The sequence below is a fragment of the Podarcis tiliguerta genome (genome assembly GCF_965153285.1).
Source record: "Podarcis tiliguerta genome assembly, chromosome: 3".
NCBI classification, from domain to species: domain Eukaryota; kingdom Metazoa; phylum Chordata; class Lepidosauria; order Squamata; family Lacertidae; genus Podarcis; species Podarcis tiliguerta.
In genome coordinates this window covers 52,532,685-52,549,190 of record NC_139536.1, presented here as the reverse complement: position 1 = coordinate 52,549,190, position 16,506 = coordinate 52,532,685, and the positions used below count along the sequence as shown (strand labels likewise).

Sequence of the window (16,506 nt, the reverse complement as noted above, 5' to 3'; positions counted from 1 at the left end):
AGCAGTCAGGAATCTCTGACTTCTGGGCCTGGTCAGTTTCTTGGTAAGTGGGACTTCCTGTCATCACCAATCAACTGATTGGTGCTGCAGCTAGCCTTCAAAGCTGCTCAGTGAGCCCTTTTTAAGTTGTCATCTGACATAAAAATGATTCAGCTGATTGATAAATAGGTGCCCACCGATCAAAGTTGGCCTACAGGGTTGGAGGAAACCTGCCAGTTGGATCAAGTTCCCATCCCTGGCTAAAGCATGGAAATGAGCATGAATAGCACAGCCGTCTATTAAATAGTGTATGCCACAACTGAAGGCATTGCTGGGGCTCATTTCTAAGAAACACACCCTTATCAGGACCAGATGCTGTGGAGTCCAGCAGATGGAGGATGGGTATAAGATGGCCAGAACAAGATATAATTTTCAGCTGCTGATTCACAGTAACTTCTTAGGGTGCTGCCAGTCCCTAATAAACATTGTTGCATTTGATAAAACCAGAAAACTGATAGTATATATTATGAAGATTCAGCTTTAATTTATTTATTTTTAAACCAACTTATTCTTGTGTTTTTAACTGAGCAGGAACAACACAGAATGCACGATTCTTGTAAGCCACATTGGGGACCAATTTTGATTGAAACCAAACCTGTAATTAAGCCTAAGCACACGTAACTGAAACAACTGCATATTGCATTCCCATTTGCCTCCACTCCCTTTCCCTCCCCTTTGTTGTTTTTCCTGTGTCCAGTCTTAGATTGTATGCTCTGTGGGGCAGGATATAAGTATTTTTATAATAAAATACAAAGCCCTGGAGTTATTGTTCCACTTCTTTGTTTGTGTGAAGTAATTAGTTCCATAGGGAGAAAAGAGACCTTGTTGACTCCTGTTCCCTACTCATGGTACATAAAAGAGTGGAGAGCTGTAGATTTTGTTGATTCCTGATCTCAGCAATATTTTTTTCTGAACAATGCAAATAAATATTCATACAAAAACTAAAAGTGGAAATTGAAATGCTATCTTCGCATACTAACACACTGCTAGTTTAAATAAGGATAGGACAGGGGATCAAATAGTTAATCCATTGCCGTACAGAAGGTGACAACTTCTCCTTATGGTGCTTGAAGCACCATGCATGACATTAAATTCCAAATACCAGAGATGTAATTCAATAACAACAAAAATCGCATATTTGAAATAATAGGAGGTTAATAATATGAGGTTCCCAGGACTAAATTATATCTTCAACCACCAAGCAAAAACTTTCCTTTTTAACCAGGCCTTTGTAATTACCAAAACTTCACCCCATAAAGGTTTACAATTGGACAACTAGCTATACATCATGTGGATAAGAGGCCATATTTCTGCCCCATATTGCTCATCCTTGGGGATGGAAAACAATTTATGGTAGAGCTGTCATGCATCCATTAAGTACAAATTATTAGAGGTCTTTTTTTTTATGAGATCAATCCTCAGACTCAAGTGAGGGCATTTTGATATATGAGTGTGCTGTGAGCTACTAATTAGGTTGAATGTGGTATTCAAACTTCTGTTCTGGTCCTTGTGAAGGTGCTTTAAAAGGATGGGTGGACAGTGTAGACTTGAGGTTGTTGGTTGGTGGTGGAGAGATTCCTAAATTTCCTCAGAAAATTAAGCAATAATCAGTTTTGGAACTTGAGACCTGATTGTGTCTACAATTTAGATTTTTACTGATAGCAGGTATTACATAAATTTTTGGAGTTCCAAGTTTTTCAAAGTGCTAACCGCAACAAGTGATGTGTCACCAATTCCTCTCTGCTGTTACGTCATTTCTTTTGAACTCTGGCTTGCTACAAATGTTTGCTATGAACCTTTAACTAAACACAGAAGTGTTGTCACTGATATAGTTTTTGCACATCTACAGGCTCGGGTTATGTATGACTTTGCTGCTGAACCTGGAAACAATGAGCTGACAGTTAATGAAGGAGAAATCATCACAGTTACCAATCCGGTAAGATGCAGTCAGTGGAAATCAAAGTACCATACATAAACCTACTTCCTGGAATTTTGGTATAGAAACATCAAATATTTACCATATTATTGAACCTGAAACCTACAGATACACAACTTGTACATTTCCCTTCTGTCTTAGTAGATTTGCCATTACCCTCCAAGTTAATAGATACAGTGGTGCCTCGCAAGACGAAAAGAATCCGTTCCGCGAGTCTCCGTTCCGCGAGTCTCTTCGTCTAGCGGTTTTTTCGTCTTGCGAAGCAACCCTATTAGCGGTTTAGCGGATTAGCGCTATTAGCGGTTTAGCGGCTATTAGCGGCTATTAAAGGCTTAAGGGATTAGCGGATTAGCTGCTAAAAGGCTATTAGCAGCTTAGCGCCTTAGAAAAAGGGGGTGGGGGAGCGGAAAAAAATCTCAAGAATCGCAAGACATTTTCGTCTTGCGAAGCAAGCCCATAGAGAAATTCATCCTGCGAAGCGCATTGAAAAACGGAAAACCCTTTCGTCTAGCGGGTTTTCCGTCTTGCGAGGCATTCATCTTGCGGGGCACCACTGTACATTACTTACTTACTTACTTAAAAGGAAGTCATAAAAAGAGTTGGTCACTTTTATGCATTTTTCTAAGGGGGCAGGACTGGAATTCTATAGACTTATTAGTTACAAATAGTTCTTTGAACTGTGCCTCAAAGTTGCAAATATATCTTGGGCAAACATACATATGATATAATGATATTGGAGCTATAACTTAAATGTAGCCTTACTTGGAAGGAAGTCCCATTGAATTTTGGACTTGCTTCTGCTTAAGCATGTTCAGGTTTGTGTTTTGTTTGCATCCTTAGTGAGAAAAATTCATAATCTATTTTTTTAAAAAAAACTACGGAAAATTTAATAGTTCAATAGGTATATCTGCTTCCATCAAATCTGCCAGCTAAAATTGCTGGCGAGTTGAATAGATCCAACTTGAACTGCTCAAGCCTAAACACTGCCTTGCGGGGTTTACTCCAAAATGAACATGTGTAGGACTGCAGCTGTATGTAGCTGCATCAGGTTTTCATAGAGCCAACATGATGTCGTATGTTGGACTCAAATTCCGATTTTCATCCAGCTATGAAATAGACTGCTTAGCCTTTGCTGTCTCTCAACCTGACCTAGCTCTTATGGTGGCTGTGATAATAAGACTGCAAAACCTATCCCCTGACTGGCAGTGGTGGGACTTGATGGTGTCCTGCATCAACAGTCCCACCATTCATGCCAGCCAGGACAGAAGATGGGGGTGCAGGAAACAATACCCTTTTGCTGTGTCGGCTCCTAGGCTGTCATGTTGAAGAAGCCTGGATCAGCAGCAGAGCCCCTCAGTATCCAGCAAATCCTGTGCCAGCACAGCCCCACTGCTGAAATGCTGAGGTTTTTTTGGGGGGGGGGGTGTGGAGAGGTCATCAACTGCAGCTTTTGGAGACGCCAGTGGCAGTAGCTTCTGAGTGAAGGGATACTTGTGCTGCATTAAAAACTTTCCAGCACATTGTATCAGGGGTTTAGATTGCTCTGTTAATTGGGAGACCCCATTGTGCTTTGGAGGAAGCTTGGAACAAAAACGTGATACTAAGAAAACATGAATATGCTAAAAAGACATTTGGAATGCATTTCTTTAAAATAACTAAACTTACAATTTATTGTCTTCATAATTTTAACTACTTAACACATTTGTTTTTATTTGTTGTAGGATGTAGGTGGAGGCTGGCTGGAAGGCAAAAACAGCAAAGGAGAACGAGGACTTGTTCCCACAGATTATGTTGAAGTAAGTTACAAAATGATATTCATCGGTGAGATAAAGTGAAATTACTACGTATTCTATAGATAACCATTTTTTAAAAACTGGAAACATACACTCTTGTAAGTCAGTAAGTGAGATACAGTATCACACCATTGTTTCTGTGTTTGTACATATAAGAGGCCTATAGTACACTAAAAACCAAATTGCAGTCTGCTTGGGGCTGCAATCCTAACTCCACTTACCTGGGAGCAAGTTCCATTGAATTAGGGTTGTTCTCACTTACAAGGAGCAGCTTGTTCTTACTTAAATGGAAGATGAAATGAAACAGGGCTTGTTCCCGTCTTGTATGTTCAATGCATGCACATAGAGTGATACAGTAAGGCAGTGGTTCGCAAATGTTTTTCACAGGGACCATTTGAAAATTGCTGAGCATCTTTGTGAATCATTTAATGGTTTTTCTGCCTCTTGTAGCAGTCACAATGTGCTGTGCAAGATGCTGTATTATTTTTAATTGTATTTTTATTGCTTCTTTAATTTCTTACATATTGGATTTTATTGTATTACAGTTTTAATTCTGTATTATAGTATAATAGAATACAATATAAGCAATAAAATAAGCAATAAAAATACAATTAAAATCAATATGAGTGTTTAGGGTGATGGGTGTCCTGTCTCCTGTCTTCAGCCATAAACACACACTGCCATCTGAATGAGTCTCACAGAGAACTTAAGTCCATTGATCTCACTGAGTGTGTTCAGAGTGTGACTTTTCTTTAATATAAACTTGACATTTTATTTTAGAAATGTATTTTCAGCAGCATTCTGTTTTTCAGATTCTACCTGAAGGTACCAAAGATGGAATTTCAGTAGCTGACCAAGCCTTTTTTGATGGTCTCTCTACTGCACAGGCTAATTTGCAAGCAGCAAAAACCAATAGCCAGGTAGGTCTTGTTTCTTCAAAAAAACCCTTTTTTTAGAGCATGTTTTCTTGAGCACCAGAAGCATGACAGACTGTATTGAACCAAAGAAGCTTGTTGAAGTCCCTTGTTGTGAGTTACTCTAACCTGCATGGAAAAGACAACCTCAGGTGTTCATTAACCCTTTGAAAATTAACTCCTCATTTATTGACATAGTTGTAAGGGAAATGAATGGAAAAGTTCTGCTAACATTACATTGGATCTCTTCTGGGTCAGACCAAAGCTCTTGTCTAATCCAGAATCGCTTTTCTATGACCAACCAGATTTCTTTTAGGAAGCCATAAACAGCCATAAATAGGGACGCGGGTGGCGCTGTAGGTAAAAGCCTCAGCGCCTAGGGCTTGCCGATTGAAAGGTCAGCGGTTCGAATCCCCGCGGTGGGGTGCGCTCCCGTTGTTCGGTCCCAGCGCCTGCCAACCTAGCAGTTCGAAAGCACTCCCGGGTGCAAGTAGATAAATAGGGACCGCTTACTAGCGGGAAGGTAAACGGCGTTTCCGTGTGCTGCGCTGGTGCTGGCTCACCAGAGCAGCTTCGGCACGCTGGCCACGTGACCCGGAAGTGTCTCCGGACAGCGCTGGCCCCCGGCCTCTTGAGTGAGATGGGGTGCACAACCCTAGAGTCTGTCAAGACTGGCCCGTATGGGCAGGGGTACCTTTACCTTACCTTAAACAGCCAAAGGTTCTCCTTTTTTTTTATTTGCACTCCAGGTACTGGCATTCTCTGGGCATAGAGATTCCAGTTAGTTATCATGGTGGTTGATAAACCTATTCTCCATTAATGTGTCTCATCTCTCTTTGTGGTGGGCAATTCTTTATTGTTCACTTGTATTAATTTTGACACAGATTTTGTTCCTTCTTTGTTCTTGTTTTTCCTTCTTTAAAATAAGACTTCCTTCTTCTCCATGAGGGATAGCTCAGTCAGTAAAGAATGAGACTCTTAATCTCAGGGTTGTGAGTTTGAGCCCCATGTTGGGTGAAAGATTCTGGCATTGCAGGGGGTTGGACTAGAAGATCTTCATGGTACTTTCCAATACTACAATTCTATGAATCTGTATAGCTTCCTTTACTCTGCTCGTTAACCATGCTGGTATCCTCTTGGACTTGTCTTTACCTTTCCTAATATGTGCGGTATACATTTTATCAGAACTAGTCTTAACAACTGTCTATAACCACTGAGTCATCCAACTGTTCACATAAATATGTGTTGAATTTGATAGCTCTTTGTCAGCTGTTAGCAGTTGAGCATCTTGCACCAGATCTTAAGCACCCCTGTATGAAGATTGATCCCAGGTTCTCTCTTATCCCCGCTTGGATCCTGTGTGTCTTTACCACATCAACCAGCCAGCATCCTTGACTGCCCATGTTGGCAGGAAAGAGGAAACAAAATACAGTTTCTTGACCTGTTAGTTCCTGTGTGAGTTATTTCTGAAATCCATTTCCTTATTGGCCTTTCTGTTGCTCAGTTCTCTGTCTCCTCCACTTGTTCTTCCTTTCTATTGTAATGTATCAGCCAATTGCTGAGTTTGCTCTCTTCCTGTTTCTTCCCTGCCTCCAGATACCTAACCTCTTTTCATTCAGCCTGCATATCTTGGCCAAGTAGCACCATTTGTCGCTAGATCCATTGTCGTTGTCACTGCCTGAAACTCTGAATATTCCATGTTACCCATCCCATTTGGTTCTCCTAAACACGAGTCCCTTTCTCCCATTAGAGCTTATACATCCCTTGTATGTGTGAGGCTGAAATGGAGCTCCACTGGCTAGCCATGCCACCAACCACCACAGCAGGCCCATTCCAAATTTTTAAATATCTGGAAAGAGCAATATGTATAAATAGCTGCTGACATATAGGCCCCTCTTCCTAGATGTCATTGCTGAATATGTGGACATCAAGGGAGCAGGCGCCAATTAAGGTGGGGCTAGCTCATTTGGTTTACATGCACATGTTAGAGGAACCTTTTTCAATTCGAGGGCTGAATTTACTTCTGGGCAACCTTCAAAGGGCTAAATGCCAGTGTGGGCAGGGCAAATGGCCAAAGTAGGTGGAGCTATGAATGTACATTTACTAGTTTCTATACACATTCACACACATCTCTCTAGCCTCCATCCAGACAAGCTCGGGGGCACATTCCAGCCACACAAAAAGCAGAGCCAGTGAGGTGTGTGGCCTGGAGAGAGTTCCAAGTGCCAGAAGCAGAGGTCTGGTGCGCCACACCTGAACGTACTATGACCATGTAAGCTCAATGGATAAAGGTGCTTTGAAATGTTTCAGTGTCTCATATCAGCCGAGTTAAAGTTTTGGTTGGTTATTTCAAATACATATGCAATTCCTTGCGTCTCTAGCTCTTGGACATAAGTCTCTCATTTCTCACCTATTTCAGTTTTCTTCTTCGCTAATGGCTTCTTCTCTTGCTTTTTCCTCTCCCCCCCCCCCCACCTTGTTCTTTGTTAGATTTTGAAGGAACTGCTCAAGTCTGTGGCACAATATGTTTTAGCTGTTTCTGCATCCCAAAGCCCCTAATATGTCTGCCTGCATACTCTGGTTCCTCTGGACCCTTCATTCTTGCTCATCCCAACTGTGAGTTCTTAAGTCTCTACCGTGCTGCTTTTTGAGTCTCCCAACTTCTGCTTCCCTCAGCTTTTGCTGTGCTTGTCCATCTTGCCCCTCGTTAGGGCCTGAGCAGCTCAGTTAGTGGGAACCAGAGACCATGAGGCTCAGAAAGCTCAGCCTATAGCAGTAGACTCCTTTGCAGCTCTGATACTAGAGCAGTTCAACCAGTTATTATGAAAGGCCTCATGACAACTGTGGCAACCCCCATAACTCTATTGTAATAGAGACTTGGATCTGGATAGGAATATCTTTCAACATGCCTAAATCTTTGTGGTAGTCCATAGGTCAGAGGCAGGTAGTGGTGGTCAAAGGTCTTGTAACACGAAAACAAACTTTTGAGTTGGTGGCAGGGTAGTTCATTCATTAATAACTGAAAAATTAAACTGTACTAAAATTCTAAAAGAAGCTTTTTAATTTCAGTGCAAGGATTTTTAACAAATATGAACACTGCTGTTGTACAGAAAAGCAAACTTGTTTGCACAGCTTTGCAGTGTAAATTTGATAAGCCTGTTTGCTTAGCTATTTAAAACAGTGAAGACTGAAAACCAGTGCTTTTTTCCTAAAAAAAAAATGTTTAGGGGTATTCTCATTTTCCTACTCGTATTGAAATACTGCCTCTCAGTGAGGCCAAACTTAGATTCACAAAATGTTAGAAAAAAGCACTGCTGAAAACTATAGCGAGTAATACTTCAGTATAGTAATACAATGCAATCAATCACTTGATAGCCTTTATAAAATTAAAATTTTAAACAAGTTGACCTAGCAGAATGGCAGATGAAATGTAAATAACAGCCAGTGTAGTCGTATAGGTAGAGGACTGAATTTGGACTTCGGACCCAGCCACAAGGTTGCTTCACTACTCCCTGCTAGAAAGGAAGTTAGGTTGACTGGGAGACAAATAGCAAAATTGTAAACCAAAGAATTTTACAGAGATGGTGAAGAGGAGGTACATTAGACACAAAGGCAATGAGTACTTTTGGACACTGCCAGGGATCTGAAGAGCTTTTTAATGTATGCCTGGTGAAGTTATTGGCTCTTTCTCTAAACTGTAGATTCTCATACCCTATCACAAACTACCCTCAGTTTCAAAAAGGATATGGCATGTATGATTGCTATTCAAGGCACATAAATTAGCTCCTGTAGGCACATTAAAGTTATTGAACCTATCTTAAGATTAAAATTACATAGCTTTTTGGATTCCAAACCTTGTATTTTTGTTCTTGTTGTAATATAATTTTGAAGCAAGAAAACAAGCAAATCTTTTCCTTGGACTACTGTGGCTGCTCACAAAAAATCCTGATGCACGAAAAAGCAACCAACTCATCTAGTTTTCCTTTTGAGACTCAAATTGTACTTCATTCTCAGAAGTGTTGGGAACCCCAAATCCAGGCTGACAGTGGAATCTAAGCAGTGAACCAGAATAAGTTAGTCTATGAAACTTCTTCCTTGAGAGAAGTGGGAGCTGGCCAAAGCGAAGAAACTCCACAAGTAAGCAATCTCAGGAGATCCAGAGATTATCAGAGAGTATCAAAGGTTGTTGACATACTGCAGCTTCAGATGAAGTCTGTAAGCCAGTCAGTATAGGGCAGCCATTATGCTCTTAAATCTCTGCTCCTTGTTTACCTTCTCTCACGTGAACACATTCCATTGACTTTCCAACTTTATCTTTTAAAGGAAGAGGTATACCACTGCCAGTAATACTTCTGCTACACTTAATAAGTTGAATCCTGCATGCAGTTTTCACAGACAGCTTCTTCCATTCATGAAATGAACTGTGATCAAATGCAACAGTTTCTCCTTTAACTATACCTTTCGCTTCCTGCAGCAGGAGTGTCACAGAATCTAATTCAGTGTGTCCTGTACCAGTTCAAAAATGCTTATTTCAGACACCCGAGCAAAATATTCAACTGATCACAAGGCAGATCTTATTTAATCATCGGACTGATAATGTAAAAGATTTTTCTCCAAAATATCTTAAATTGGAGCATGTCTGTTAAATGTGAAAAGTCAGATTTCATTTGCAACACATCTAAAATACTTCATTTCCATTGCTAATTGATGTGGAGTTAAATGCAAATAGTAAACAAAGTGGTAGTGATTTTCTTTGATTATAGAAGTAGGAGCTATGGCCCTTTTATTATGGTGTTCTGCTTATGTTGTGTTCAGAATTGGCATTTCTTAACATTTTTCCCATTTAGGCTTTAAGTTATTTTCTTTTCTTCCATATAATTATTTGAATTTCAAAAGAAATCATTCCTGTTTTTTGTTTCATCTCTGATTTGTAAAAAATAAAACTTTTTAATACTAAAACAACTGCAGAAGTAAGAAAATAGAAGCCTTGTCCAAATGTGGGGAACAAAACATAAATAAATATTGGCACAAGAAATGCAAGCAGACAATAAGGGATACTACATAATAATTAGTATGCTAAACAAGAATGCTAAAAATCTAAATACCAACAATAATAAAAAATTGTTAAATACATTTGGAGCAGGAGACCAGCTAGAGAGGTGATTGGACCGATGTATGATAAGGATGTCAAAGGTGTGCTAAAGAGGAAAAGGAGGAATGGGTTAATTTCATCAATCTTCAGAGCAGCATATATAGAGCACAGGAAGGGAGACAGAGGAACTGAGGCAAATAGGCAAGAGACAAAGTCCTAGGCCTTGTTGACAAAATAAAAACTTACAAATCACTGTGTCCATGTGGCATCCATCTGAGAGGCCTTAAAGAACTCATATGGGAAATAGCTGATCTTCTAGCAAAAATATGTACCTGTAACTTGTTCCCAAGATCAACCTACATATCTGTTGACTACAAAGCAGTCAATGCGATATCATTTTGTATAAAAGGGATCCAGGGGAGAATTCTGGAAATTACAGATTAGTTAGCTTAATGCCTGTTCTGGGAAAACTGCTACATATATCAAAGAACAAGACTTGCTGAAGCATAAGCAGTATGGCTTCTGCAAGGGTAAGTCCTGTGTCACTATGTATTGGAGTTCTTGGAAAGTATCTACAGGCATATAGATAAAGCTGATATTCTGTATTTGGACTTTCAAAAAGCTTTCGACCTCACCAAAGAGTCCTGAATAAGGTTAGCAGTCATGGAATAAAATGAGAGTTCCTCCTATGGATCAGTGATTGGTTTAGGAGACAGAAGCAAAGGGTAATAAATAGACAGTTCTCTCTGTAAAGGGATGTAGAAAGTGGAGTCCCTGAAAGACCAGGGTTAACATTCTATAGCCATCTAAATGTGTCTGGGGAGGCTTGGGTGTTACTGGTTTGTTTTGCCCCGCCTAATTGATCATGAGATGTAGCACACACACACCATTTGAATGGGAGTGCCGTCAACTTGGGGGGGGGGGCAGCCCCCTCAAATATTTCAGGGGGCAAGGGACCTTGGCCCCTAGGAGTTGGCTCCTATGCTACTTGGTAATAAGCATGATTAAGCATTACATTTGCCCTAAGATCTAAGTACAGTGGTACCTCGGGTTACATATGCTTCAGGTTACATACGCTTCAGGTTACAGACTCGGCTAACCCAGAAATAGTACCTCGGGTTAAGAACTTCACTTCGGGGTGAGAACAGATATCGTGCTCCGGCGGCAGCAGCAGGAGGCCCCATTAGCTAAAGTGGTGCTTCAGGTTAAGAACAGTTTCAGGTTAAGAATGGACCTCCGGAACGCATTAAGTACTTAACCAGAGGTACCACTGTAATTGACTTTAGTATTGGTTGATGGCTTCATACATTATGTTTAAATTGTTTTTAGTACTCATATGCTAGCTTTGTGCTAGCAGAAGCCAGCACTTGGATTCATGCTTCCCTCAATCCACTCTGGAGGATTAGGAAATCCCCAGAACAACTCATGAGGGGAAATTGTTTGTCTTGCAAGCAGAAATGCTTGTACTGATGGGACATTCAGGAGAGATGTTGAATTCCTCCCAGAATGTAAATTATTTCCTTCCTCCCGACGATACTACTTTAGAGGAGATTTGCTTTGGACATGAAGGAGAGCAACAACAAATTTTTTATTTGTGCCCTGTCCATCTGACTGGGATACACTACTATCATTTCTAAATTAAACATGGTTGAACAATATACAGTGGCTATATAATTGTAGTTATGTCAATTCCAAAGTCTTAGAAAATACTTTTGTTTCAGGAAAACCAGTAAAAATTAATGAGGCAAGACATAGCCAACCAAGTTACTCAGCAAATTACTTAGCGTTGTGAGCTAAGCCTAGGACTCGGGCTTAGTAATTCCTGTTTCATTTATATTTTCCCAGTAACACTTTAAGAAAATACTCTAGTATGTGTTTTGATTGTTATAAATGCGTGTGAACAAAGGCTCCCTTCATATGTTAACCACACATGTTGGTTTCACAGTTTCAGGTTCTCTTAATGCTTCTGATGTGATGAATGCCATAAAAACACAACAATATATAAATGTTTCCATTTGAGGAATAAGAACACTGAATGACTTCATTGATGCCAATACAGTGGCAACAAATGCTTTTAAGACCGGGTGTTCATGAATGGCATTGTGATACTTGGTATGAAGGCCCTGTAGATGAAGTTCATTTGTAAGCAGATCAGGAAGTATTTGTTGTATGATTATTTCATGATGTGGGAAACATTGCTTGGCTTTTGGAAGTTATGTCTCATGGTTGCATGGTTTTACTTAAGTTTTTTTGTTGTTTGCCTTTGTGCTTGATCTGAGCACAATAGTGTAGTTTGAATAGGCTATGGGAGAAAATCCTGCAATCTTTAGAGAAGAGTTTTTATTTACATGCATGCTGCTTCTGAATATTGTGTGGCATGCCTGCATTTCAGCAGTTCACCTTGCCTGCAAGAATCTTTCTATGCTGCAGAGCTGAAAACCACATCAGGCTTTCATACTTCTGCCTTTCCCCCTTTACTGAGTGCTTCTTATTTTTAAGGTGGATTCTCAGGCATCTGCCACTCATTCTTCTATTTTGGAATTTTTTACTCACTCTCCACCTTCAACTCCTTCTACAAGAAAGGTAATTCTTAAAATGTTACTAAAAGGGTATATCCTTAAAAAGTATACTAAAAGTATACCCATACAACTTGATTTCTGTCTCTCTCTCTTTTTTTTTTAAATCTCACCTGCAAGTCTGAATTTTAATAACACTGCTGGAAGATGTTACACGCTACCTGCATAAAGTAGAATTTACAGAAATGTCTAAATTTAGTCACTGGTGAGCTGCTGGTATTCTTGTGAAGATACGCAGAACTAATGACAGGCTTTCTTCTCAACTCCTAAGGCAGTGGCTAAACCATTTTCAGAACTTTGCTACATCTGTAAGCAAAATAAGACTTTGAAAAAGAACCTGTGAAAAACAGAAAAGGGCATCTCCAGAGAGCAGGCTGGTTGGAATGGGAGTAGGCAGTCTCTTTGGCATCCTGGACTTGAGCTGCTTAGGGCGTTAAAGATAATTACCAAAACTTTTGAGTTGCTCCTCAAATCAAATTGACAACCAGGGCAATGAAACAGTGTATCTTAGATGATTATGATTATTATAAAATGATGTTTGGGCTTGTATATCAAAGTGGACATATTTGTGACTATAATTGCTTCTTTTGTTACCTAAACATGTGTTTGTGTTCAAAGTCTGGGTAGAACCACTGTTAGCCTACTAACAGGTTCTGTTTTTGCTGATTTTAAACTCCATTGAAAAGAATAACGTTTGCTTCCAACTAGGATCAGACTGTCGGCGTCTAATGAGCTGCTGTTTTTTATGCCATAGTGTTATCTAAAAGCATAAAATGTGCCTTTTATATTTTAACTGTTTAGAATTGCTTTTTGACTTTTATTTGTAGATTTAAATAAGGGAGTGCAACTACTGTTTACTCAGTAGTTTACCCTGTTTACCCATTGAAAATGATGGGCTTACTAACTTAGTCATATTAATTGTTGTGGGTCTGTTTTGAGTAAACTGTAGTTGAATAGCACCCTATATGTGCACCTGTGTGGAAAAAACAATTTTCCCTATTTTACTTTAAAAGGAAATTTATTGGTAACATTTGTGACTAAAATTTTACTTTTTCTGTGCTATTTTTCAAAAAACACATATATCCCACCTTTTTTCATTTTTAAACTTAGGCTAGCAGCAATGCAAACGACCCCTGGTCAAGCTGGGACAACACAACAGGTGGTGATGGCTGGGCAGCAAAACCTGAAAATAGGCAGAAAAACAGCGCTTCAAACAACTGGGATGCAGCAGCATTTGGTCATCCACAGGCTTATCAAGGTCCAGGTCAGCTGAGTGTTTCCGTAACCATTGCTGATTATTGGGGTCTGGTAGGACTCCAGATAAACATAATTCAGAAAGTAAATAATGATATTTGATTTCAGAATTCTGCTAAAACTACATGGTAAACTTACTCAGAGACCATCAGCAGATTATTGTTGTGTGTAATAATAATAATAATAATAAGCCATTTTGATTAGATGTTTGTGTGGGTGTGTTGATTGGGACTTCTTACGCTATACCCTTATCGCCAGAATGCTCCAGAATGCTGTTTAGTCTTGACAGCTATTTGAATGTTGCATTAGGATACTGTAGAACTGAAAGATGCCAGTTAATTAGATGCACTGTTGTTCGCATTAAGTGTGGTTTGGATATTATGTATGCAACTAGTATTGTCTCTTCTTTAGCGGCTGCTGATGACGATGACTGGGATGATGATTGGGATGACCCAAAATCAACGGCTGCACCCTATCTTGGATATAAAGAGGCAGAGCCTTCAGACCCAGCAGGACTTCAGCGTGGCAATAGCCGTGGAGCTGCTATGAAGCTACCACTTAACAAGTAAAAACTGCAGGACTGAATAGGGTGGGGGTAGGGGAAATAGAAATTTAAAGAGGATTTTAAAATGGAATAGTTGACTGTGTTCACAAGCTGTAGTGCATTTTCCATGTAAAGTTTACAAATAATAAACTTGTTTCAGTGGGAAAGGGTAACAAAATCAGTATTCAGCTAAAGAAAATAGTAAAAAACAAAAACAAAACCTATTTATAAGTCCCAAACAAAACTTATTTCCTCAAATAAAACATGCCCTTCAATTGGGCTTTATCATCTCTTTTGTGTGGACTTGTTGGACCAAAATGTTGGTGTCCCTTAGGTGGTTTTGAACAGCTGGAATGATTTGACAATATAGTTTATTAGTTTTCACATTTTCTGCAGTAAGTGGATTTTAGTTAAGTGCTTTGTCTTGACAGGATAGTTCTTGCTTACAGCCAGAGATATAAATCCTTTGCACTCCTTTGCCCCGTGGGGCTTTTGTATGCACCTCCACCTCCACTCCTCAGCAGCCTCCTTCTGCCCAGTTGTCCAGCTCTGCAATTAGATATACATTCTGGATATTCTGTTTGTCTGTCTGTCACTTTTAAAAAAAGAAAGTTAGTAATACAGTCAAGAGTAAGGGGGTTGATTGGGAAGTGAGGAGATGAAATTCCTGCTAAGGACTGGGCCTTTTCATGCACTTGAAATGTTTCAGGATTCTGAACTGCAGGAGAATGTAACTGTCAGTTTATCAAATGACAGAAGAGAATTCAAGAGGCCTCTTATATGGTGTTATAGTGGCAGTTGGTACTAACAGTTCTTCTGCACAGTTTGTTCTGATTGGCTGAATTCAGCCACTCAGCAATGACTTAATTGTAGGTCCTAATGCAGTTGTTGCTCAGTCTGTAACTAACTAGATCATTTCAGCTCCATTGTTTTAGTAACAGACGCATTTACCTTCTTGGATACACCAAATGTCTATAAAATATGGCAAGCAGTTCTGAATCTGCCAAAGAGCCTGTGAAAGAAGGATTCACTCACTTAATTTCTCTGATCAGATTTCCTGGATTTGCAAAACCTGGAGTGGAGCAGTATCTCTTGTCAAAGCAGCTAGCAAAACCCAAAGAGAAAATTCCTATAATTGTAAGTTTAAAATATTGTGTGTGCGTGTGTGTTGTATTCATATCTATCTTTGGCAACTGCCTGTGGCATTAGTGTGTAAACATATACATACTCACTTTTAGCCAAAGCAGTATGTACTTAGGAAAGTGCTTCTTGAATGAAAAGCCTGTCTGGCCATGAACATGCTGAGTATGTTGCATACTTCCATGGGAACTGTGAAGCCTCAAGGGCACTCTTCCAGAAATTAAGCATGTAATTCACAGGGACCAGGATTCAAGTCTTTGTTCATCACCCTACAACACAATAACACCACTATAACTTTTTGGGCAATTTTCTTCCTAGGCAGCTATTTGTGCTGAGTAGTTGAAATGGTATACTATCATTGAGAGATCCTAAAATGCTGTTTGCAAAAGGTGCTTTAGGCACCTGCTTCAAACTGGCATCCAGGTATAAAGTTCTGTGTGGCCCATTTTTGTATTATGCCTGATAATGCAACTTGCTAAGCCTCTGGATTGCTTATTGTAGTAATTACTTTCAGGTATAGAATGGATGCATCTTTGGTTCTACATGTAGGTTTAGTGTGCATTAAATGCAATTGCATATTTTAGATTTGTATAGCATGCCTGGAGTTAATAAATACTTTTGTTGTTCTGTAGATTGGAGATTATGGGCCAATGTGGGTCTATCCTACCTCTACATTTGACTGTGTTGTGGCTGATCCAAAAAAGGGTTCTAAAATGTATGGTTTGAAGAGCTACATCGAATATCAGCTTACATGTACAGTAAGTGCGTACCAGAGAAGTTTCTTTAGGTGACATCTCAAAATGTCCCAATTCTTTTGATCGTTTATCTGTGATTTACATCATACAGTTAAATAACCCTGACTTATACAGACATAGTAGTAAATATATTTTGGAAGTCATAAGCAAGAGTGTTTTGTCTGCCTATCTTACAGAACACTAATCGAGCTGTCAACCACAGATACAAGCACTTCGACTGGTTGTATGAACGTCTCTTGATTAAGTTTGGATCAGCCATTCCAATTCCATCTCTTCCAGACAAGCAAGTGACAGGTAACCTTCTCTAAATTGATGGTTCTTGAAACAGGAAGTTTATGATTAGCTTTGTTGTTTTTCTGAAAGATGATATTAATGCAATAGGGTCACTCTGAAAATGAGGACTTCTCAGCTTAAAACTGACTATCCCCTTAAATTTCATAAGAACATTGGAGGAATAAAAATG

The 16,506-nt window shown here is 39.5% G+C and overlaps 1 protein-coding gene across 4 annotated transcripts in view; it reads left to right on the top strand.

The window, feature by feature from the left end:
- The window catches only part of SNX9 (sorting nexin 9), a 42,774-nt gene that overhangs the window by 11,061 nt on the left and 15,207 nt on the right, over nt 1-16,506 (top strand). For 2 of the 4 annotated variants that reach the window (XM_083434154.1, XM_083434153.1), the window contains exons 2-10: nt 1,889-1,975; nt 3,697-3,771; nt 4,581-4,688; nt 12,274-12,357; nt 13,461-13,614; nt 14,016-14,169; nt 15,201-15,285; nt 15,921-16,046; nt 16,220-16,337. In XM_083434154.1, coding sequence (XP_083290280.1) covers nt 1,898-1,975; nt 3,697-3,771; nt 4,581-4,688; nt 12,274-12,357; nt 13,461-13,614; nt 14,016-14,169; nt 15,201-15,285; nt 15,921-16,046; nt 16,220-16,337 — 982 coding nt within the window. In that variant the 5' untranslated portion in view covers nt 1,889-1,897. The remainder of the gene's footprint in view (nt 1-1,888; nt 1,976-3,696; nt 3,772-4,580; nt 4,689-12,273; nt 12,358-13,460; nt 13,615-14,015; nt 14,170-15,200; nt 15,286-15,920; nt 16,047-16,219; nt 16,338-16,506) is intronic. The other 2 variants (XM_083434156.1, XM_083434155.1) reach the window with 1 other exon arrangement.